At 55.4% G+C, this 20393-nt stretch overlaps 2 protein-coding genes and 1 long non-coding RNA gene across 7 annotated transcripts in view; 1 reads left to right on the top strand and 2 right to left on the bottom strand.

Moving 5' to 3' along the window:
- The window catches only part of KCNQ4 (potassium voltage-gated channel subfamily Q member 4), a 53196-nt gene extending 48191 nt beyond the window's left edge, over positions 1–5005 (bottom strand). The window contains exon 1 of the mRNA XM_028123208.2: positions 4692–5005. Within this exon, the coding sequence (XP_027979009.2) occupies positions 4692–5005 (314 nt within the window). The remainder of the gene's footprint in view (positions 1–4691) is intronic.
- Positions 5006–9488: 4483 nt separating this feature from the next.
- Positions 9489–15557, top strand: LOC114224314 (uncharacterized). Its single transcript, XR_003612341.2, has 3 exons — positions 9489–9598; positions 10104–10184; positions 14689–15557. It is a non-coding gene; the product is annotated as an uncharacterized LOC114224314 (long non-coding RNA).
- Positions 15558–17511: 1954 nt separating this feature from the next.
- Positions 17512–20393, bottom strand: part of NFYC (nuclear transcription factor Y subunit gamma) — a 74470-nt gene continuing 71588 nt past the window's right edge. For 2 of the 5 annotated variants that reach the window (XM_028123236.2, XM_028123237.2), the window contains exons 9-10: positions 19696–19755; positions 17512–18725 (exon numbers count right to left, since the gene is read on the bottom strand). In XM_028123236.2, coding sequence (XP_027979037.1) covers positions 18294–18725; positions 19696–19755 — 492 coding nt within the window. In that variant the 3' untranslated portion in view covers positions 17512–18293. The remainder of the gene's footprint in view (positions 18726–19695; positions 19756–20393) is intronic. The other 3 variants (XM_028123238.2, XM_088022478.1, XM_028123239.2) reach the window with 2 other exon arrangements.

Below are 20393 nucleotides of genomic sequence, written 5' to 3' on the forward strand. Positions count from 1 at the left end.
ACTCCAAGACTTTCCCCATCATAAGGCCAAGTTCTTGGGGCATTAGCCTTCACCACCCGCTGGGGCAAGGAACAGATCTAAAGTCCTGATCTGGGAGGCAGAAGGCCTGGGTTCCTGGCACAGTTGACCATTGATCTGCCAGATGTGACCTGGGATGGGTATCTGCCCCTTTCCATGCCTCAGTAAACCCAGCAGCACGCTGCAGGCCTGGGCAGAAGGGTCCCAGGGGGCCCCTTCAGGGAAAGCAAAGGCCAGCCGAATTCTAGGAGGCCAGGTACCCTGCTCCCACGTGGCCCTGAAGCTGCCCTCCCAGGTGGACACACAGGTGAACAGAGGCCTGTAAGGGCAGCCCTGCTGGTGCGGGGGGCCTCCACACGGGTGGAGGCAAGAAACTTAGGGAAGGGGGTCAACTCTCTTCTGTCCTAGGGGTCTGGGCTGGGGCTGCAGGCCCAGGTGTGTGTCTGTAAAGTCAGTAAAAAGGTGGCGGCAGCTCTGTATTAGATTTCTTTCATTGGATGTATGCTGCAGGTGCATTTGTGACACCCATGGCCGCGTGTGTCAAAGTTGTAGTGAGTGTGTGCACGAGACAGATAGTCGAGTGTGCGGCGGAGACGTGTGTGTGTGTGTGTGTGTGTGTGCAAAGCCAAGTACAACACAAGTATGACCGCTTTGGATGAGGCTGGCAGTTGCCGTCCATCCTCACAAACTCTTGCTCCCCGCCCACCCCCTGCTGCCTGGGTGCTGGGTGCCAGGTGATGGGGACAGAGAAGATGACACAGGAGCACCGCTCCTGTGGGGCCTGGGACTGGGGTGCTGGCTGAAGCCTAGATGCAGGGGAAAGGCAGCTCTTAGTCAGCCCTAGCTCTCAGGAGGCTCCTCAGAGACCTCTCCTGGGCCTCAGTCTCCCCACCTGTCAAATGAAGATAGCAGCCCCCGCCTGGAGGAGGTGGTTTACGGAGCGCACTTAGCATGGTGCCTGGCGCACAACTGCTGTTCCATGCACGATCAGAAATTTCTGTTACAACTGCAGGAGCCCCCACCCCCCCACGCCCCCCACCCCCGCCCAGGCAGCTGCAGGAAGCAGAAGGGACGTCCTGGATGGGGAGTCAGGGGTCTTGGGGTCTGGTTCGGCATCTGCTTCTGATCCACTGTGTGACTTGGGTCCCCAAAGCCTTAGTTTTCTTAGAAGCAAAATGGGCTGTCCAAGTGTGAGGACCCGCCGAGTGGGGACGCCTGAGGGCTCCGGGCCCCCCTTTGCTGGGCTGATTTCCATCCCAGGCAGTGATCTTTCTCAGATGGTCAGGGTGGGAGCCTGGAAGACTCCAGGGTTAGGAGTCTGAGGGCCCCAGGAGCTGCCGCCACCCTCCTCCCCTCCCCATTCCCACAGCTTCTGACCCCAGGGACAAGGCTGAGGAGGATGTTTACAGAATGTAAACCTTCACATAGAGAAAGTGCTGGGCAGCTGGGGGCTGGGAGCAGCCAGAGTCTCACAGTGGCGCGGGGGAAAATGGGGGGTAATGACCTTGCCCTGTATCAGCCCCTTCCAGCCCTCTAACTTTAAAAGGGAGGCTGGGGGCAGGGGGAGCTTTGAGAGGGTGCAGCGAGGAGGCAAGCATTCTCCAACCCCACCCCACCCCCATCCCCGGCGAAGGCTCAAAAAGCAGGAGGGGCCATGATGTGGTATCTCTCAAAATTCAGAGAGCAGGGCGTGTGACGGGTTGAGGGCTTAATCAAAGACTGGGATGCCAAGGAGGGACCGGGGTTTGGTGACAGGACCAGGGGCCTACAGAGAGGTGAGAGAGCTCGGAGAGGGGCCCGCAATCCCTCATTCTGGACCTCAGTAAGAGGACGGGAGTCAGCAGTTCCCACTTCCCAGAGACCACAGCTGCATGGGCAGGAGAGGCGGGATCCAGGCTTGTCCTCTGGGCAATCTCCCACACTTCAGAGCCAGAAAATGTGCAGGTTGGGTGGGGACCTCGCTGGCAGGTGTGAGGCTGGCGTCCCCCGGGGTGAATGGACTCAGCTCACCCCAATCCTCCCCTTCCTGAGCCCTCCTCTTCCAGGCTTTTCTGCCGGGCTCCCCCTGCTAGGGCCCGAGTCTCTGGGAAGGGGGTGCTAGCTAACTGTGCGCACTGGGACCCCTGCATTTGAGCCGCCTCTGAGCGCAGTAGCAGAGGTGGGAAAGATTTGACCGAAAGTGCAGCAGGACGGCTAGGAGTGCAACAGCAAGAAGCACTTCCTGGCAAGAACAGCCAAGACCCTACAGTGAGTGACTCAGAAACCCCACATCTGGAGCACCTCAAGAACAGCAGAAGCCTCCTGTCCGGCCCCCTCCGCCAGCCCCAGGAATAACACCCATCTTTCACACTCAGACAGACCCTTGCAGCAAACCAAGCTCTTGCCCACCTATTACCTCCTCCGAGACGGAGGCCCACACGGTTGGGGTTTCTACCCCACTTTGACGGCAGAGACTTCTAAAAGCTCAGAGAGGTCCAGAGATCAATCCAAGATCACACAGCACCCAAGAGGTGGAGCTCCCGACCCCTCGTTCCATTTGATCTCTAAGACAGACGACCAGTTCCCTGAGATCCCTAACCCTCTGGACGTTTTCAGGCCGCATTTCCTCTCCCCCAGAGCTCCTGAGATGCTTCATCCCTGGCCTTCCGGGAACAAGTGGTCGGAACAAGCCTGCCCCTGGCCAGGGCATTCCTGGCATCCGGAAAGGGCGGGATGTGGGGCAAAGGTGCCAGCACATTTAGCTCCTGGAGAGGTAGGAGAGGCCCTTCCAGAGGAGGTGAAGACAGCAGCCGGCTGGGCGACATGAGGCAGGTCCTTCACCTCCGGTGACCCCCGTGGGGGCTGAGAGGACAAGCCACAGGACAAAAGACCCCCGCCTCAGAGGCCTACTGGGTTGCCCGGGCCCAGCCTTGCCTTGGAAGAGTCATCTCCCAAGAGGAGCCCATGGAAGGCAGAGTCGCTCTCTGCGGAGTGTCTCAGCCTCCTTGGGCACCCCAGGCCGCATGTGGGCAACTCAACCACCCTTCACCACTCCTCTCTGCAGCGAAAAATATTCATCCCAGACCCCGCAGTGGGCACTGGGGCTTGGGCTACTCCTAACAGTTGACCCCGACCCTAAGTCGGACCTCGTGTCCTGACAAACTCACCTCTGCCCCCGGCCTAGCCCAGCTGGAGTCTCTGCCCGGGGTCAAGGCTGCCACCCCCAGGGAGCCAACTGGCTGACAGAGTTCTCTTCCTCCGCCCCCCCCCCGTGGCCAGGGGGCTCTTTGGCCGGCATTTTCCTCCCCTTCACCTCTGCAACTCTGCAGGCCCAGGTAGGATGGGGCAGAGGCAGGCAGGAAGATGGACCAAAAGACAGGTAGAAACAGACAAGTAGAAGACTGAGACAGACGGACAGGCAGATGGACAGGTGGACAGACAGGCACACAGAGGGATGCCTGTCCCACAAGCGGGATGGAAACAGACAAGCAGAAGGACCACTGGACAGTGAAGGAGCTGGGGGAGATGAACGGACGAGCCAGCTCGCACACAGGTGGGAACGCCGGCAGAGGGACAGCCAGACAGGCAGAAAAACTGTCTGACAGTCAGGTGGACCGGCAAGGGGGCCACCCAGGAGACCCCAAGACCAGAGGGCCCTCTCTGAAGGCAGCAAGAAGGCATTAATACCGGTACATTTTCCAGGGACCGGAGGTATTTCTCGGGCACCTCCGGGCGTCCCAGTGCCAGGCCCAGCCCTTCAACTGATATCCGCGGGGCCTCTCATGTTCCCGGCGGGGCCAGGCCGTCCCCCAAGACTGAGCTCTAGGCTGCCAAAATTCACTCTTTACATCCAAGAGGGGTCAGTGTTTTTGAAAGTTGCAGGAGCCTGGCAAGGGGGAGGACGGGGCCCGCAGCGTCAGTATTTCCAAACCGACTGCTCTCGTCTCTTTTTCCCCAGGGTGCCCGGAGCCAGGCCTGGTGCCACAGTCAGAGGGCTGGGCAGGCTAGCGGGCCCAGCCACCGGGGCAGGCGGGGCCACCCGCTGCTGCTGCCACTGGCGGGTGCAGGATGGAGGGGAGGCTGGGTGAAGGCAGACACAGGGCGCACACACGAGTGTCAGGGCTCAGGTGGCTCACCGGGACCCCCGAGCCCCTACAATGGGGGGCCAACCCGGACTGCGGTGGAGGCCATCCCTGTAGAGGGCCATCTCCAAGGGGAGCCCAGGTGGGAGCCCACTGTGGCAACAAAGTTGGGGAGCTGGTAACAGAAACTGTGTGGGGGCCAGTGGGTCCCCTTTGTGTCTGGGGCACAAGGAGACGGGGGCAGGGAAGAGGAAAGGGGACCCCACTGTAGTGGCTCCGGACTGCAGGAGGATGGGGGCCAAGAAACTGGATGTGGGGAGTACCTGGGACAGAGGAGCAGGGGTTGGAGATCAGGATGAAAACAGTTGAGGTGGGGAGGTCAGAAGCGAGGTCAAGCAGGGGTCAGGACCTGGGGATCAGGGTTAAGGTCAGGCTGGGGGACAAGAAATGGGGCTCAGGCCTGAGGGTGACCGAGAGGGTCGGCCGTGGGAATGGGGGGCAGGGGGCGGAGCCAGGGCGGCCCGCGGGCCCCGGGGGAGCCCAGGCTAGGGCAGGGGCGGCGCCGGGCGGGAGCGCGGGGGCGCGACGGGGGGCGCGGGGTCGCAAACTCACATGAAGACGTGGTAGACGAAGGCCCAGCCGCGGGGTCGCTCCAGCACGTTGTAGACCCAGTTCTGCAGGCGGCGGTAGCGCTTGTGCGCGGCAGAGGAGCGCTGGCCGCAGGCGGAGCCCGAGCCCGAGCCCGGCCCAGGGAGGGGCGCGCCCGGCGGTAGGGGGCTGCCCAGGAGGCCGAGGCGGCGCGGGGAGCCGCCCCCGCCCGCCTCGCCCCGCTCGCTCTGCACGGCGGTGAGCGCCACCAGCTCGGCGCGGGGGGCGTCCCCAGGCGGGGGGGCCAGGCCGAGGCGGCGCGGGGGGGCCTCGGCCATGGGCGGCGCCGGGCGTGGGGGGGGGGGGGCGCCGGGGCCCGGCTACGGTCCGGGGCGGGCGCGCGCGGGGCGCTCAGCGGCGCATGGCTCGGACCCGGGCCCGGCGGGGGTGGCCCGGGGCGGGCGCGGGCGGCGGGGGGCTAGGGGCCGGGCCGGGGCGGCGCGGGGGCCGGGGGCGGGCGCGCGGAGCCTGGGGGCCGCCGGAGCCCGCACTGACCGCCCGCTTCCCCGGCGACTGGGGCGGCTCTTTCCGACTCCAACTCTCTTATTACGCGCTCCATGCCGCTCGCCTTTCCACCTGCCTCAGGCGCGCCGCTCACATGTCATCCTCCCCCGCCCCGCCCCTCCCCCGCCGCCCCCGCCCGCCCGGCGGCCGCCTTCCCAAATCGGGAGGGAGCGAGCGGGCGGGCGCGGCGAGGCGGAGGGGGGCGCGCGGAGCCGGCGGCGGGGCTGGGCGCACGGGCCGCGCGGGCCGCCGACTCGGTGCCGGGACCCGACCGCGTGGCGGCGGCCCCCCGGGGCTGGCCGCGTGCAAGTGGCGTGCAGTGCTGCGAGGGGCAGCCGGGACCCGAAGGCCGGGCTGGGGTGGGACGCCTCGCGTGGGGTTGCGGAAAGTGGGGCGTGGGGTGGGGAGTGGGGGCCGCGGCCGTGGACCGGACTCGGCGTCCCATGGAGTTTAGGTGTGAGTGGCTGCAGAAGTGCGTGCCCCGTGCGTGCAGCGCGGGTGGCTGTGGGTGCGCGCGGGGACGGGATAGGGTCCGTGCAGGTGCGTGGCGTGGGCACTGTGTGGATAGGTGTGAAGATGAGTGTGCACGGTCCAGGCCCCGCTGGGTGGTGGTGGTGGTGTTAGCGAGGAGGCGTGCCCCGTCGTCGGGTCGTGCCCTTAGTGCGCCGGGCGGCATGTGTAAAAGTGTGCGTTCGTTCGCGTGTGGCTCGGTGAGCAGCTCCTACCTGAAAGGCCTGCTGTCCAAGCGCTGCCGAGCTGTGTCACAGTGTGTTGCACAGTGGACCCCGGGTGTGTCCGCTCTTCCTCCCCCCCACCCCCTACGTCGGAACTTGCCTTCTTCCGGTTGGGGGACGAGCCCCCCAGGCTGACCACGCCGCCCCAAAGAAGAGTCTCCTCCGAGTGAGGGGCCTGCGCCCCGCCAACCCAGTCTGAACCGCTCCCTTGCCTCCAGGGTCAGGGTCAGGGCACGTGCGTGTTGGGAGGTGAGCTCTGAACCCGCGCGGCGGGCTGGACGACTTCTCCCCAGAGGCCCGCAGAATCCCACCCCAAAACCGGAGACTCTTTCCCACGCACTGCCTCTCCAGCTGGAAAGTTCTTGGTGCCTGACCTCCTCTCCCTAGCAGTAGGGGGCAGCCCTTTCGTTCCCCTTAGCCCTCTCGGCTCTGCACAGAGCGGTCATTTGGGTTTCCCGATCCTCCTTCCCTATTCCACTGACAGAAGCTTCGGCCACACCAGCCGCTCCCCCCGCAGGCCCTGCCCCAGGGTGAAGGCTTTCGCAGCAAACTCTTCTCGTTCCTCCGGGAGTCTCTCGGGGGCCGGAGCCGAGCGGGAGGGGCGGGGCAGGGGGCGGGAAGGCGAGCTCGATTCTCAGCTGTCAGCAAAGGCAGCATTGATCTGCTGAGCGCCCTGTGGGGGAGGGAGGGAGGCAGATCTGCAGGCGGCGGGGAGGGGGTTGCAGGGACCTGAGGGGTCCCCAAGCTGAGCTTGGCAGCCGGCCCACACCCCGACCCCGACAGTGACCCTTTTCCCTCTGCATAACAAGGGGTGCCTTCTGGGGTCTGACCTGAATCTTTCCTGCAGCTCTAGGCTCCACGTGTCCCCAGGGAGGGCACTGATGCCTCTGGGCAGGTTATGCCCCGACCTCACTGTAGCTGGGGCAGGTTTCTGGACCCCAGGGTCCAGCTACAGATGCAATGCCTGGACTGGGTTAACCCATCCTCTCCCTGTGGGCTAAAACCAGCAGCCCCTAGCCGTGGCACCGCCCTACCCGACTCTATGGGACTGTCTGTCTAGGCTTCATCAATCAGGGGTCCTGGAGGGTGGGACTAAGGTCTGGGAACTTGAACGGTAGGTGGAAAGAAAAGCAGTTGTAAGGGATTTGGGAGTCTTCCTTGGGGTCTTTTTGAGGCCCTTCTGTGGCAGAAACTCCACTTGAGCGCAGACTGCCCCTACCAACACCCAGAATATCTGAAATTGGGTCTGTTCCTGGAAATCTGATCCTTACGCTTAGCATCACCTCTGGACCCCACAATTCTCTTCCCATTTGGGGGACTGAAAAAGTCTCTTCCTTTCTTTGTGAGGAGCCCTCACTGCCGGGAGAGGGCCCCACCTCATCTTTCCCAACTCCAGCTCCAGATTACCCCCCTCACAGGTAGCAGGAAAAGGAAGGAGACCATGGTTGCAGCTAGAGGGATGGAAGTTAGATCTCAGGAAGGACTTTCATAGGACACAGAGGCCTGTTTCTTCTGCAGGTGTGTGTCTAAGGAGTGGAGGGACAGCCCCACTCCTTTTTAAAGTGGAAAGACATGGAACTCTTCTTAAGGGGTGAGGGGAAAGGAGAAGACGGTCCTCGGAGGCCATAAGCAGTTTATTTGGGGGGGGTGTACATGCATACACACACATGGGGACTGGAGGAAGCAGAGGAGAAAGTCTGGTTCAAAGAGGACAGGTGGCCCCTCTGAGGGTCACCCGGCAGCCTTCCCACCCCCACCCGGATTCCCAGGACATGACTGGGAGGATGGACTTTCCCCACTGCAGCCTTTAGTGACTAAGACACTTTTCTGAGCAAACAGCTGTCTCAGGCTCTCTCAGTCTGCCTCCTTGCTGCAGGGGTGGGGGGGGGGTGGCTGTGGTTTACCCCCTCCCCTCCTTGCTCCCTCTCTCCCACCTGTTCCCTGCACCCCACCCTCAGCAGCTTCTTTCCCACCCCCACCCCCAGCCCCTGAATCTCTCCCTGGTGACATTGCCAGAATGGCTCCACTCTGCCCAGACTCACTGTGCCACCCGGGCAGGCCCCTTCCCCACTCTGGGCTTCAGTTTCTCCATCTGTACAAGAAGAAGGGGGCAGGACTCCAGGATCTCCTGTAGTTCATCACTGTCACCATCATCCATCAATGGAGCAAGTATTGATTGAGAGGAAGGGTGGGGAGGGAGAGCTCCCATTTGCGGGGCACCAACTGGGTGCCAGGCCCTGCCCCGTCTGGGACAGAGAGCAGCCATTCGCATGTGTGGAAGCTGAGACTCAGAGAGGTACAGGGAATCACTGAAGGATACACAGCCTGTGGGTAACCCCAGAACTGTGACCTGTCCTCCCTGCTGGCTGGCACGTACCTACTGTGCACTGGGATCCTGGGATCAGGGCCGGGGGCTGAGGGGAACTGTAGATGGCCCAGTCCCGTTCTCTAGGACTCTCTCCTGCCAAGGGTGGAGACTCCCAGGTCTGTAAGGGTTCAGGTCTAGAAGTGGCTGGGACCTGGGTCCCAGGGCCAGGCTCAAGCCTGTCATTGATTGTTAACAGCCACCAGTGTGACCTCAAGTCAACCAAAGGTGCAGATTCCTTTCTTGGAGTGGGATGGGGGTTTTAAGGCAATGGTTTTCAGACTTTATTAGCAATGGAATCGTGAAGTAGCACCCCAACATGTAAAAAGCATTAAAACAGCAGTGCTCTGCTTGAATTGGGGTTGAGGAGGGGGGTCAAGTTTCCACCCACCAGACCTCCTACGCTTCCCTCTCTACATCCCAGAAACCCCCTGGGTTTTCTTACAGCTCCCAGGGCTGGTAGAGGTCAGATGAGGGAAGAGTCTCCACTGGCAATGTCCGAAGAAGGGGACAGGGGTATGGAGGACTTGGGGAGGTGCAGAGAAGTGCAATCAGTAATGCCTGCAGCCCCCGGGCTGAGGTTCGGACTAAATGCTAAGGCTTGGGCACTGGGATCCTGGGATCAGGGCCGGGGGCTGAGGGGACTTTGGGGGGACAATGCTTTACCTGCATTGTCTTATATCAGCACCCCCAACCACCTTGTGATGTAGTGCTACTTACATCCCCATTTCACAGACAAGAAGACTGAGGGTGAGTAAAGAGACTTGCCTAATCTAGCTCTCTACCCCTGTGCTGTAGTGTGTGTGTGTGTGTGTGTGTGTGTGTGTGTGTGTGTGTGTAGGTGGGTGTGGGGGTGGGGAGGAAGTTATAGAGCAAGGGGAAGGAAGGGTAAGCTTGGCAAGGGGGACACCTGGGGCCTTGAATGCTAAGCCAGAGGGTCCAGTTTGGCCTGATAGGAAACAGTCTGGCCAAGGCCTTAGCCTGGGCATGCTGCAGAGGCTGGGGCTCTGCAGGAGAGGGCTCAGGAAGGGTGGAATTAGAGGCATCAGCACCCGGGGAAGGTGGCAGTGCCAGGGGCAGAAAGAACAATGAAACACGAGTCATGGATGGACTTCCTGGCTCTTCCTCTGGACTAGCTGGCGACCTTGGGCAAGTCACTCCACCTCTGCCCCACCTTCCCCAGCTATCGGGAAGACTGAATGCATAAAAAAGTCATGATCGTGCAGGGAGCTCTACACACGTGAACCATTCATCTTACTGCTCTTCAGGTATGTGGGTGGTGCGGTTGGACAGGGGAGATGCTGTGGGAAGTCCCTAGTCCTAGCAGCTCTTCCCAATCTGGAAGGGCTTCCTAGGAAGAGGTGTTTGGAGTACACGGTGCTCCTGGGGTGGTGGCATCACGTGCATGATTTCCCTCTGGGGCTCCCCTCCACTGTAAGCAGGAGGAGGAAGTATGAGAGAAGGATCAGGCCTGCTTCTGTTCCCTAGTGAGGCCAGTAGGCCCACCTGGCAGGTGGGAGGTCCTGGAGGGGCCAGAGGAGTTTCTATCCCCCGAGATCTCTGGGTGCCACTGAGCTGTCCCCAGCCCAGACAAGCAGGTCTTCTGGGCCAGGGAGCTCAGAGGCACAGGAAGTGGGGAGGGAGTGGTGTCGCTGAGCTCAGTGAAAGTGAACCCCCATTGATCCTCAGGGCTGGAGGGGGGCCCACAAAGAGGAGACACTAAGGGAGAAGGGGGTGTGGAATTGAAAGTCAAAACCAACCCTTCTCTTGCAGCTACTCCTCTGCCTTCAGGATTCTTCTTCTTTGACCCCCAACCCCTGGAAGACCATGCAGAAGGTGCTCCTACTATTGCAGGTGTGCTGGTCGGCTCCATGTTCTCAGTGAGAGCAGCTGGGACAGCAGACTTGGTTGGAAAATTAGGAGGAAGGACATTTCTGAGTTGCTGAGAGTGCAGTGGAAGAAAGCCTCCCTGATCCCTGCTCCATTGTTGGGGGAAGCTTGGACGAGGGCTCAGAGGAGATGATGATGTTAGTGGGAGGGACTGCAGATCGAGGGGCAGAGAAGGTGGTTCAGAAAAGGGATAAGACCTAGTAAGGGAGCTAGGGGTCCAGAGAGGAGAATGGGGGCTCAGCAGGGAGACCGGGGACTCAATGACCGGGGTGGGAGGCCCAGAGAGTGTAACTTCCAGGTCGAACTTGATTGAACACATATTAAAGTCCCTCTTCCCTGAAATATTAGATAACTTCACTGAAAGATTGGGTAACTTTTAAAAATACATATCCAAACTCAAAAGTAAGAATGAGAAATCTCTAAGGGCCAGAAATGAGAGGGAATTCTGGTGGTGAGTAGGAGTGGAAGCTGTACCTTTGAGGAGGCATTCAGCAGGATGGAAGGTATAGTTGCAAACCCCACCAGTGGTAGGGGCTACAGCAGGCTCCCTGGCTAATGCTGGGTCTGGGAAGTGCTGCCTGCCATAAGCAGGACTAAAATATCTCTACCTGCTAGCCTCCTGGTCTTGGCTTTGGGTAGAAAAAATCCCAAAGAAGAACTAGTTTGGGACTGGTGCACATCCACATGGCTTGGGCAGATTCAACTGAGAAATCATCCCTTAGGGTGGCCTCTACACTCAAGGTAGTCAGGAAAATGTGCTGAAAATAACTATCTCAGGGATAAACTTCACAACATATAAGAAAAAGTAAGTACAATATATTAAGAGGCACCTCTCTCATGGGAGAATTCATACTTAAAGACCTAGAGATAATGGAGCAATCTGAAAGGAAGTTTAATATGGTTAAAATCTTCAAAAAGATAAAGGAAGGAATAGCATCTATAAAACAGGAGCAAAAAGATATCAAACCACATAGCAGATATGAACAGAACTATCTAGAAATTCTAGAAATTAAAACTAAAGTCACTGACATTAAAGAAGAGATCAATAGGGATGCCTGTGTGGCTCAGTCAGTTAAGTGTCTGCCTTTGGCTCAGGTCATGATCCCAAGGTCCTGGGATCAAGCCCCTCATCAGGCTCCCCTGCTCAGCGGGGAATCTGCTTCTCCTTCTTCTTCTGACATTCCCCCCACTTGTGCTCTCTGGCTCTTTCTATCTCTCTGTCAAATAAATAAATAAAATCTTAAAAAAAAAAGAAATCAATAGATGGGTTAGTAGAATAAATGCAGCTGAAGAGAGAATTAGTGAATTAGAAACTAGAACTAAGGAAATCCTCCAGAACAAAGTACAGAACAATAAAGAGACTGAACATATGAAAGAAAAGAGACATCAAAGATTGAATGAGAAACCCCAGCATATGTTAGTTCCAGAAAAAGTTACTGGAAAGAGTGAGTAAGATCTTTCCAGAAATAGGACGTGAATTTCTAGATTGAAAAGGCTCAGACTGCCGAGTAAGATATCTTTAAAAACAAAACAAAATTACACCTAGACACCTTTTAGCCAAAGTGTAGAATATCAAGAATAAAAAGGAAATTCTAAAAGCCACCAGAGAGAGAAAGATAGCTTATCTACAAAGGTCCAATAATTGAATTGACAGTAAGCATCTCATCAGCAACAACAGATGCCAAAAAAGACAATGGAATAGAATCTTCAGAGCGCTGAGGGCAAATAATTCTGAACCTGGAATTCCATACATTGCCAAACCATCATTCAAATAAATGGCAAAATCAAGACATTTTGACACATACAAGATCTTAGAAACTTCTGTCTCAGAACTTCACTTGAAAGAAAGAGGCACAGGGGCTTGGGGGAGGTTTGGGGAGCTGGAAAGGCGATGGGGCTCCAGGCTGCAGCAGGAGGCCAGGCTATTTGGGACTGCTCCTCAGCAACAGCCAGCCAGCCAGAGGAACCCAGTCCAGCCTGGCCCGGCTGGGACCCAGCTTAGGTTCTCCCCTCCTGGGCTCCAGCCTTACTGTCCTCCCATCCCCTCTTCCTAGGCCATGAGAGTGGCCCAGCACCGAAGCCAGGGAGTAACACTGCCAGCCCAGCTCAGAGGCCTTGGGGAGGCCACACCCAACTTGCTCATGCGACTGGGCACTTGACCTCCACTCTAGGGCCCCCTCCTCCCAGGAGGTCAGATGCCACCTTACCAAGGCCTGTATGAATGGTTGGAGCAGTGAGACAAAAGCTAAGTCCCTACCTGGGGAGGGGGCTCTCATTCTCCCTAGGAAAAGAATCACTGGACACAGGGGAAGTGACCAGGGGGGCTGAGCTGGCTGGGACAGGAGGTTTCATGAAGCTCCTGGCTCCACTCAACCAGCTGGTGCCCTTGGGTAATTTCTTAACCTCTTTGAGACTCAGTTTCTCACTTAGAAAATGAGAATACCTACCTTATGAGGATGTGAAGATGAAATGAGATCATCCATCAGGTATCAACCTTAAATATATTTTCCTACACAGAAATTTTTTGTAAAGATTTATTTATTTTAGAGAGAGTGAGCGAGCATGAGCAGTAGGGGCAGAGGGAGAAGGAGAGAGAATCTCTAGCAGACTCCGTGCTGAGCGTGGAGCCCAACGCGGGGCTCCATCTCACGACCCTGAGATCACGACCTGAGCCAAAACCAAGAGCCGGCTGCTTAACCGACTGTGCCACCCAGGCACCCCTCCTACACAGAAATTTCTTAAAAGAATAATCTTCATCTGATACGCCTGCCTAGCATATTATCACTGCTCAATAAAAAAAAAAAAAAATTAAGAAAAAAAAACAATAGCAAGAGCAAACGAGTAGCAGTGGGAATGGGCACAGGTTTGGAAACCCTGTCTTCGGGGAAGGGTTTATGTTCATTCACTCTTTCTTTTTTCTTTCCCCCATACAGAACGTGCCCTCTTTAATACCCATCACCAGGCTAACCCATCCTCCCACCCCCCTCCCCTCTAGAACCCCCAGTTTATTTCTCAGAGTCCATAGTCTCTCATGGTTCGTCTGTTCATTCACTCTTCATCAGTCACTGCCATCCTCCTGGTGCCGGGCCCTGTGCTGGGCTGTGGAGGTGCAGAGAAGACTCTGGACTAGAGGAGGACCATCTGTGAGGAAGAGAGCCAAACCCAGAAAATTCTAACAGAGTGATAGGGGGTTTCCTCAGAGCCTAACTGTCTTGTGTTTATTGTCTCTCTCTCTCCCATTCCCATTCACCCTCTCCCCCAGCCCCCAACCCAATATAAGCTCCACGATAGCCCAAACTTCATCCGGCTAATTTTTAGCTGTTTTTACAACGTTCCAAACAATTTCTGACACACAGGAAGTGCCAAAGAAATATTTGCTGAGTGACTATGGATACGAGCACAAATAATCGAGGCTGTAGACATTGCTGTAGAAGCATGGAAGAGGTCTTTGTAGACCCTGCCCCAGGAGTTAGAAGTTTCTCGGCAAGGGCCATTTAAATGGGGCCTTGATGGATGTATAGATCAGTAAGTGGAACAGAAATAAAAGGACATTCCAGGCAATGGGGCCAGTACATTCTGAAAACAAGGAGGTGAGCTCAGGGACCAGTGAGTAACCGAGTGTGCAAAGAGTGCAGGAGAGAGGAGAGTGGAAAGACATAAAGCTGAGGGGTTAAGAAGGGCCTTGAATGAATTTGGGCTGTCAGAAAGTCCTTATAAAATCTGAGAACTGGGGTGCCTGGCTGGCTCAGTCGGTGGAGCATGTGACTCTTAATCTCGGGGTCATGAGTTCGAGCCCCATGTTGAGTATAAAGATTACTTAAAAAATAAATAAAATTTGAGAACCTACCCTAATGTAATACTTGGATAGTGCTTCCAGCCCTCAGTGGCCCCAGGGATTCCCCTGGCTTCAAAAGTTAAGGGGCTTACGGAAGAGGGGGTTCAGGACCTAGGACCCTGGTAGTTCCTAGAATTGTCTCAAGTTGGGATAAGTGTTGGACAGGGCACCTCCCTGAGGCTTGGGGAAATGCTGCATGCTGCCCCCTTGTGGCCTCAGCAGAACGGAGTAGCAAGGAGGCTGGCCAGGTGGTCTGTTCCTAATCCCAGGGGCCTCCAGTCTCAGGCATCAATTATCCCAACCACCAGCTGTCCACACACCAGATCAAATTGCTTTATTTATTCCGCATATACTCAAGCCTGGGCCAATGGTTTGGGGGAGGTAGAATAAAAGGAGACAGCTCACATTTAGTAAAGCCTTGTTCTTACACCCACCACCACCACCACCACCACGGCCACCACCTTCGGCTGGAAAGCCACTCTGTAAGCACAAGGGGTCAGGAGACCTGTATTTTGGCTTCAGCTCCACCCCAATTCATGGTGTGACCTTGGGCAAGTCCCTGCACTTTGCTGGGCCTCCCATGTCTCCATCTGTAACACAGGATCATGATCCCTCTTCCTGTCTCCCCTGCAGGGTCACCTGAAGATCATTGGGAGGATGGATGCCGAAAAGTGCTAGGAAAAATGTTGAAAGCATGCTCCGGATGTAAGGGGATCGTGCTGGGGATTAGATAGGGGCTCTCTTGGGCTGCACTAAAGTGTTTGTTTACACCCAGATGGGCCCTGCTGGCGGGGAAATTTAAAGGGAACGTGCTCAGTCAGAAAGCTGCTTGCCAATCACAACTGATCGAAACATCTCCAAAATAAGAATGGACGTCCGTGGGAAACGGGGCCCCACTGACTGCTGTGAAAATCCAACTACTTGGGTTTTCAGGAACGAGTTGAAGAGCAGCAAAGTGGGGCAGTGCTGTGGGCTCAACGTGGGGGCTCAGCCAGGAAATGAAAGAGCCGAGCTGCTGCCTTTCCTCTGAGGCCAGGGTCCCCTGAGCTTGCCTCTCTCCCCGTGGGGCTGGGCTTTCAGGAGTTATCTGCATGTCTGAGACTTCCCACAGGACAGTGGGAAAGGCCAGATGATCCCCTTCAGAGAAAAGTCTGGAGCGAGAACGAAGAGAACTGGATACAGGAGGGGGGTGGGCACTAAACTTGGGAGTCAGGAAGAAGCCTGTGGGGCAGACCCACCCGCTGACTTCTTATCAGAGTACCACCTGCTTCTCCTCCCAAGGTATCACCGGAGGGACACCATGTATCCCAAACCTCAAAACTAAGAAAATCTTTGCTTTTTGCAAGAGAATGTATAGTATGAATCTCTACCTGGTCTCATCTTTCTCTTTGCTTTGGTGGCCAGGAAGCCCAGGGTCAAACGTGAAATAGAATTCTAACAACCTAACAACTATGTAGGTTTGTATTATGGTCAAAATGTTTGTGTTCTTGCTTTTTATGATCCCGATTTCCTACTCAATTATATTTTTCCTAATTCTAATTTGTCATATTTTATTGTTTCATTGTGTATATTTTCAATGCAAGCCATCTTTTCTTGTGGAATGAAGAAAGGTACACTTAGGTAAATGACTGAAAATTAGTAGATGATGGATGTCCAAGTACTTACCATGGCTGACAGCGGGGGGCATTTGGTGGGAGAATCACCAGGGTATCAGGGTGAGACTTGCAATCACCTAGTACCAAAGCCCCTTCCCTATCCCCGCACCCCTTAAGATAGTCCAAAGAGAAGGGAGTGCCAAGGTGTGTTTTTTATTATGTTAATCACCATATATTACATCATTAGTTTTTGATGTAGTGTTCCATGATTCATTGTTTGTTCATAACACCCAGTGCTCCATGCAGAACGTGCCCTCTTTAATACCCATCACCAGGCTAACCCATCCCCCCACCCTCCTCCCCTCTAGAACCCTCAGTTTGTTTTTCAGAGTCCATCGTCTCTCATGGTTCGTCTCCCCCTCCGACTTACTCCCCTTCATTCTTCCCCTCCTGTCTTTTCTTTTTTCTTAAAATATGTTGCATTATTTGTTTCAGAAGTACAGATCTGTGATTCAACAGTCTTGCACAATTCACAGCGCTCACCGTAGCACATACCCTCCCCAATGTCTATCACCCAGCCACCCCATCCCTCCCACCCCCAACCACTCCAGTAACACTCAGTTTGTTCCTGAGATTAAGAATTCCTCATATCGGTGAGGTAATATGATACATGTCTTTCTCTGATTGACTTATTTCACTAAGCATAACACCCTCCAGTTCCATCCACGTCGTTGCAAATGGCAAGATATCATTCCTTTTGATGGCTGCATAATATTCCATTGTGTATATATACCACATCTTCTTTATCCATTCATCTGTCCATGGACATCTTGGCTCTTTCCAGTTTGGCTATTGTGGACATTGCTGCTATAACCATTGGGGTGCACGTACCCCTTCAGGTCCCTACATTTGTATCTTTGGGGTAAATACCCAGTAGTGCAATTGCTGGATCGAATTAATTTCAACTGTTTGAGGAACCTCCATACTGTTTTCCAGAGTGGTTGCACCAGCTTGCATTCCCACCAACAGTGTAGGAGGGTTCCCCTTTCTCCGCATCCCCACCAACATCTGTCGTTCCCTGACTTGTTAATTTTAGCCATTCTGACTGGTGTGAGGTGGTATCTCATTGAGGTTTTGATTTGGATTTCCCTGATGGGAGTGCCAAGGTTTTATGGCACATTACCATCAGAGAAGAAATTAATAACCTACTTTTTCCTGGCACTCAGTTCTCTGATCTTCCCATGACAACAGGCCTCATCCCGGTTGAAGGATGGCATGGCGAAGGTTAGGAAGGTGGCTCACTGCTGGCCTCCATGGCCAATGAAAGCCAATCAAGAAATGGAATGCTCTGTTCTTCCTGCTTCAATGACTAGGAAGTGGGCCCCGGCTCTAGAAGCCTTCTGGCCTGCTGCTGGCTGACAAGGAGCTTGGGCTGCCCACCGTGCCAGAGACCATGCCTCTGGAGTGGGCATGACCACAGGAGGCAGCTCGGGATACCAGTCCGTGTCACAGAAGCGGAGGGACTTGTCTGAAGGACAGCGACAGTTTCTTCCGTGAGAGATGCTCTCTTGACCCTCAACAAGCCAGCAGGACACAGCTGAATCTGGCCCACCTGCGGTAGTCTAAGTAAGGCAGGCAGCCACCTCTGAGCAGCAAATAGATTCTGATGTAGTTCATCTTCAAAGTCAGCTGAAGACCTCCATTTGAATCAGATGTAGCATAACTTCACTTCGCTTTGAAGTCCCCTCCTCACAAGAGTCCCCCTCCTTCATAGACACCCAACCTGAGGGCAAACAAACCTTCCCAAGTTTCCCAAAGTGGTCCCGTGAATGCCCCCAGACACAGAAACCCAGACTCTAAATTATCTAAAATGAGATTTATTGCATTTCATGCAGTTTGAAGTCCATGCAGCAAAGGAGACTAGCACAATTTTTAATGCATTTTAAAAATAAAAAATGGGGGTGGGGGCAGGCAAATGCACAAAGTTCTAGTCTCCTTGGGTCCCTGGGAGAGAAGGGTTTGGAAATGAAACCATCCACTCTCCATGGCGAATGAGTTCATCTCTTAAATGCAAGGAATGTTTCCATGGCCTCTGGGTGCAAACACACAGAGCTCTGGGTGAAGCACAGGGTCGCGGGAGAGGACCACTAGTGAACAGGAAGCTACGCGGTCACCTAACTCAATCTGAGGGCAGAACGAGGTGGCAAATCCTGGGGGCAGCAGCTGTTCCAAGAGTCAGGAGGTAACGTACCCTCCTGAGGAGATTTGCTCCTGAAAAGAAGTGGCGGTAAGAATAAAAAAAAAAAAAAGGAAAACAAAAGAAATATTTCTTCAACCACACTCTTCAAGAAAATGCCATAAATATGTTATTTAATATTTTCATTTCATAGCATTGGACACACAGCTCAACATACTGAAATATTGATTCCTTGGAGAAAAAATGGAAAAAGGGAAATAAAAAATATTGCATCTTTCTGTTGGAGACTCTCGGCCCCCAGGCGTGGGGTGTAGTGCACCAGTGTCCTAGCCCTGCAGGAGGCGCGGAGGTCGGCCGGGTCCTCTGGGGAGGGAGGCTGTGCCCATCGCCCGGGGCTGTATGGCAAAAATTGTGTTGGGTGTCCTTGGCCTCGCCAGCTCAGGCCCTCAGTCGCCGGTCACCTGGGGGGCCTGCCCGTCGGAGGGCTGGTTGGCTGACTGGATGAACATGGGCTGGGCGAGGTCCTGGCCGGCAGGCATGGTGACTTGCTGGATCTGGTAGAGCTGCTGCGAGGGGTGGAGAGGAGAGAGTGAGGTCACCCCTGGGAGAGGGGCATGCAGCTCCCTAGGGGCCTCGAGTTGGCTGGGGGCCCCAGATACCTCAACCACCACCCACTGTAAGGCATCGGAGGGAGGAGGGGATGTGGAGCTCTGCTGGGGCTGGGAGCAGCAGACACAGGAGGCTCCGGCCCGGTGTGAGGGGGGGTGTGTGGTGGGCGGGGAAGAGGTGCAGGGAGTTGCATTTCCTGTGGCTTTCACTTCTCTGGGCTCTGCCTCTCCCGTTAGCTCAGAGCCTCGAGCTTGCTGCACGCTGTTCCTCTGTGACAAACACAAGCAATTCGAACCACTGTACCAGCAGGTTGGAAGTCCGCATTTCCCCAACTCTTGGTACTCCTCACTAGCAGGGGCAGTAGGATGACCCCCCTCCTCCTCCTTTCCTCAGAGTATCTGGCTCAGGCTGAGGCTACACTGAACCTGCATTTCCTACATGGGCGCTGCTGAGGAGGGGGCCTGGGTTTAAACACTTACTGAGCCAAGACCTGTGAGGCACTGAGAAGCAGCTCACATAGCCACTATGGAAGGACAGAGCCAAAAGGACACTTGATTTCTCAGGTGTCCCCCCAAAAAGCCCACAGGCAAAGACCCCCCCCTTAACAGGAGCCCTGGCATGTGAGCCTAGCACGTGGTAGGGGGCAGGGGCCAGAGGTGGGTCCTGATGCCAGCTCCTCTCCCTTCTGGGCAGCAGAGAACACGGGCTTGGGCGTGTCATCCTGTCATGGATTTCAGGGGTCTCTGGGACAGTTAGTTATGAGGGAAAAGGCGGAGGGAAAGGGAAAGATTCCTTCCTCACAGGAGTTTAGAATTACTGAATTCCAGGCACCAAGAGAGCTCGAGAGGTCACATGTTCTCTGCATTTCAACTAATCCATGCTATTAAAAAGCAGCCTCGCTTAGAAAAAGAACAAGTCCTAGAAAGGGAAACAGAAGACCTGTATTCTAATCCTGGTTCTGCAAAGAAGAGCTGAGTGAGCAAGACACTTCTCATCTCTAGGACTCAGTTTTTACTCATCTGTAAAATGGGAATTGGGACTGTAAGATTGTTTTCAGCTCCCACAAGCCTAAATCTAAAGGACTGGCACTCCGAATTAAAGACCGTACTTGCTTTAACAATTCCTGCCCACTCGTCAACAGAAAATGGGACAGTTGCCCTAAGCATCCAAACCCAGAGATCTCAGCAGCTACCCCGACAACCCCTCACCCCCGGCCCCTGCCCAGCCTGGGTGTCCTACCTGTCCGTCCGTGAACTGGCTGAACTGCTGCTGCCCTTGCTGCACCTCTGTCTGTGTGATCTGCAGGAATCGAGAAGGCAGAGGAGGCAGGTCAGCTGCGGGGCCTGGTACACCCCTCTGGCAGCCCACAACCAGGAGAGGGTGGTGAAGACCACATGAGACAATGCACAGAGTGTCCAGAATGAGGCCTGGCACAGAACAGGGCTGAAGGAGTAGCAGGAAAGCAAGGGTGGTCCCCGCTCCCCTACTACCGAAGGCTACTCAGAGCTGGCACCGCACAGAGGACAGGACCCCAGAGAGTGAACTACATACGGCCTCCGCCACCGCCTCTCTTAATGTCCGACCCTCACTGCAAGCTCCTAGGTGCTAACATGGCAAGGCCCCACATTTCCGGCTGAGGCAGAAAACCCCAGAGTCTTTTAGCCAGTGAATGCAGACTGCAAAATGTGGGGCAAAGCGGTGAGTGGTCCCTTTCGTTCTTGGAAGGTGGGCTCCAAACCAAACCCGTATCACCTAGATTACCTGACTGGAATAGCCAAACACCCTGGCAAGGAGGTGGCCTTGGCCCCAGAAGCCCTTGTGGCATACCTAGGAAGTACTTTTTCCGAGACAGGCCACATGCAGCCCTGTGGGCCAAGCAGGGGGCAGAGCAAGGAAACCATTTACCACACGTACTTACAATCTCACGTGGGATTTTA

This window comes from Eumetopias jubatus, unplaced genomic scaffold, assembly GCF_037043125.1.
Source record: "Eumetopias jubatus isolate StellerSeaLion01/CBP00866 unplaced genomic scaffold, mEumJub1_p1.0 scaffold_4, whole genome shotgun sequence".
Classification (NCBI taxonomy): Eukaryota; Metazoa; Chordata; class Mammalia; order Carnivora; family Otariidae; genus Eumetopias; species Eumetopias jubatus.